This window comes from Strongylocentrotus purpuratus, unplaced genomic scaffold, assembly GCF_000002235.5.
Source record: "Strongylocentrotus purpuratus isolate Spur 01 unplaced genomic scaffold, Spur_5.0 spur5_scaffold_6, whole genome shotgun sequence".
Taxonomy (NCBI): domain Eukaryota; kingdom Metazoa; phylum Echinodermata; class Echinoidea; order Camarodonta; family Strongylocentrotidae; genus Strongylocentrotus; species Strongylocentrotus purpuratus.
The window spans coordinates 38,426,234-38,429,923 of NW_022145612.1; the positions used below are offsets into that span (position 1 = coordinate 38,426,234).

The window sequence follows — 3,690 nt, forward strand, 5'->3', positions numbered from 1 at the left end:
TCTATTGAGCGTTAGAGAACACTAATGTTTTGGAAAAACTAATGGTATCAAAATGTATATTCAAGAAGGTTTTAGAAACATGTTATCGTTTTGATCCACAAAATCAACGAACTGTATATCATGTTCATATCTGTAGTATCTCAAACAACAGTTTTCAATTGTCTATAGATGATTTCATGGCAGTGCAACAAAGGTAAACTTCAGAAATCATTTCAAGTATTGTTTGAACGGTGTAGAAGGGACATGGGTAATAGGGTTACCCGTACGACGTGCTTTATTTCACATGCCCGCCTCAGGACCTTATGGTATTTCAAGGACTAGAAGATCAGATTCATGCAATCCTAGTAATCATATCCCTTGCTAAACTTGAGGGTATGTCGTAATATAAAGAGTATCAGGATTAGTGTTTCTGCAGTCATGGCCGCCAGTTTCGACAAATGCTTGCACAAACGTCCAGTTTCCGCTATACGTGTTATATCGTGGGCATTGTATTCTACACCAAACAACGCTAAAGCTTTTGTATTTATTCTCTATTATTTATTCTCTTATTAAAAGTAGACCCTGACCATTACACAGTGTTCACACCATGATAACACAGGATTTATAAAGTTCGTAATTCCATTGACCATTTTTGAAAAGAAATTAAATATCTCACAAAGAGTGGCGGTTTACCGTTCGGCTTTATTAAGGGAAAGGTACAGAGAATTCGTCATAGTTCGTTTTACTGAAGGAAAAAGTATATCAATCAGATGCATATACATTTATCATGGATTATTAATTTTTAGAAATTCTGTTTGTTTTTCCTGTATCGGATCATTTTATAACATGAACAAGAAATAATTATAATTAGATTATGATGCTGCTCATCTTTTCGGGATTCACAAACTTCGTCGAAATCTCCATCTTCATTCTCTTTTTTCCTCCTCCTTCTTTTTCCTCATCTTCTCCTTTTTCTCTTATTTCTTTCTGTTTCTCGTTTCTTCTTCTTTGTCTACTTCTTCTCCTTCTTCTTTGTCTTCTGATTTCTCTTCTGCTTGTTTCGTTCTCGTTTAGCCCTCTTCTTCTTCTTTTAATGTCCGATATCAAATGGCCACTGTTCTTTACAAAGCACATCATGTATGTATGTGTAAATGTATAAAAACTTTTTTTTTAAAGCAATGCTAAACACCTTTCTTTTGTTTTTATCTGTCTTCTCTCGATTTACAGTCAAGGCAGGCGACTTTGCTACAAATGCAGCCAACAACAATGGTCGAACCAACTTTACCAACAAGCAACTTACAGAGCTAGAGAAAGAATTCCACTTTAACAAATACCTAACCCGAGCCCGAAGAATAGAAATAGCCGCCATGCTAGGCCTCAACGAAACACAGGTAGGCGTTTAATTCAACTTGATTACTTTCCTCCAATTATGATTATGATCAATACGTCAGAAAAGTAAATATTGTCTACTTTGCTTCTACAACATCCACTATTTCTACTTCTACTGATGTTCTTCATCTTCTTCTTCATTTTTCTTGTATCTTTCTCGTAATTATTGGCCTTATTAATATTATTACTATTTATTATTATTATCATCATCAATATCGTTATTATTATTATTATTATTATCATTATCATCATTGTTATCAATATGGCACAGGTGAAGATTTGGTTCCAGAACAGACGAATGAAAGAGAAGAAGAAGATGAAAGAATGCATCCCTCCACCGCACCTTGGTCACTCCATGTCCCACCTCCATCACATGCACTCATCCGTTGCCATGACAACCCCATCATCACTATCTGTCCACCAGGCGTCGCCGCCCTTGCCGCACTTCACGGGAGCTCTTCCGGGTCAGACCATCTTATCCGGTGGGTCATCACTGGGAGATTCCGAACTGAAATCAGGTAGCTACTGTGGGCATGCGCACCTTAGCCACACCGGTTCAGCCATGGTCATTACAAATGGAACTTAAAGCTTTGCGGAACAAGAGACGGTGACATTCCTCATTCAGTTTGTAATATACAGAGTAGACTTTGTGGCTATTTATGAACTTGATAAAGTAAGATGCTAATATATTTGGGTCCGCGCCATTTTGAGGTTTCCCCACAAAATGGCGCCGCGATGAGAGGTCACGTGGTATCGATGGAGTAAACTCGGGTGAATTGAGCAACCTTTGTGGCGTACAGATGACACGAAATATACAACATCTAAACTTGAAGACACGCTGCACAACCTACCGGAGACAAAACATCGTTCATCTCTTCAGCCTCGTAACCCAAGACTTCATGGAGTTCATGTTATTGGTAAACAAAAATTGATGGCGATTAACTGACAAATATATCTTACCTTTAAATGTAGCTTTTATCTTAAAGCATTTTCCCCTCTTGAACATCCTACACCAATCAATGTTTGAATAAAGCGTATACTGTGTACACTTTGTATACCAGAATCATTCATTTGGTATAGGTAGATACTTGTCAGTGTGTAAATGCACTGTAGATAATTTGTAAAGGTGTTAACTGGTCAGTCACTTTGAAATGTCTTCTTTAACGTTGTATTAACACGTTCAGTATCATGTATGCAGACATTTTGGTCTTATTTTGAAAAAAAATCACTGCAAGTGTTAGGTAAATAAGTGATTAGCTTGGTTATGAATGGGTGATTAATTTTTCAAATTGTTTACGACCAAGTTCCTCTGTTACAATATGTCTCTGCTTATTAAACAGTGATGTCTTTAAAGGTATTTCAGATCTGACGACAACATATGTAAATGAATTAATGTACAAGTAGTGACAACTAAAAACGACTATTGCGGCAGGATTTCGAAATAAAAAATGAGATGATAGAGCTAAGTTTATAAGAATTTATACTTAGTTATTTTAATTCTGGAGAAGTCGTCATGTAAATCGAGAGACATGTATTAACACTCACAAATTTATCTCTCAGACTACTATGTTAAAGAGTGTTTAACTATGGATATTTTAGCAGAAGTTCATATTCCAAAAACACCCTGTGCAAAATAATGATCATGTATCCAACTAGCTGTATACACTATACACAATCATGTACCACGCTCACTGGACGTTGTAAAAAGATAAATATCATGCACGTATATACTACAGGGCATTGCCAAGCACATGGCAATGAAATATTAATGTCTTAAGCAGCTCACGCTCCCAGCGATAAAAAAAAATAAGAAAAATCATAAATTGGTATTCTGGTCAGAGAGCAGCATCCTATCTCGATAAGTAGAGACCAGACACGCAAGGAAATAGAATGTGACTGGTGTAGAATGGTAGTCAGAAGACGCAATCAAGAGGTGTTATGGATTCCACTTAATCCCCTGCTCCATGCATACAACGTCCAATATAATTAGTCAACCTGCAAATCTTGCCCGTATTCACCTTCTACTCCAAAGGATTTTTCGAGTATTAAACTGTTATATTTTTTTTCTACGACGTACGAAATGATCGCGAGGGATGACAGTTGCATGCAAAATAAGCAAGTCATATTTTCGACGTGAGATGGCAAGATTTCGTGTAGTTGATGGAGAATATTGGAAGGTTAAGTAATAGAGGATGATATCCAATATACAAATGGTTGAAGATGAAATTTCAATATTCTGTTCAAACATTTTCATTATAAAAATAATAAGATTCTATAAATTAGGAATTTAGGAATTTGAAGATCTGCTTTTACTGAGACGGG

General features: G+C 36.4%; 1 protein-coding gene across 1 annotated transcript; it reads left to right on the forward strand.

Annotated features, from left to right (window-relative positions):
- Positions 1-1,082: 1,082 nt before the first annotated feature.
- LOC576580 (homeobox protein Hox-B1) lies at positions 1,083-2,926 on the forward strand. Its single transcript, XM_030972985.1, has 2 exons — positions 1,083-1,370; positions 1,640-2,926. Exons 1-2 carry the CDS (start codon positions 1,131-1,133, stop codon positions 1,952-1,954), a joined length of 555 nt encoding a protein of 184 aa, XP_030828845.1. The 5' UTR covers positions 1,083-1,130; the 3' UTR covers positions 1,955-2,926.
- Positions 2,927-3,690: the final 764 nt, after the last annotated feature.

Bases quoted from the DNA above. Each gene is read 5' to 3' on its own strand.
- LOC576580 (XM_030972985.1), top strand. From the start codon at position 1,131: ATGTATAAAAACTTTTTTTTTAAAGCAATGCTAAACACCTTTCTTTTG. The intron at 1,371-1,639 runs GTAGGCGTTTAA...AATATGGCACAG, and splicing joins TAGGCCTCAACGAAACACAG to GTGAAGATTTGGTTCCAGAA.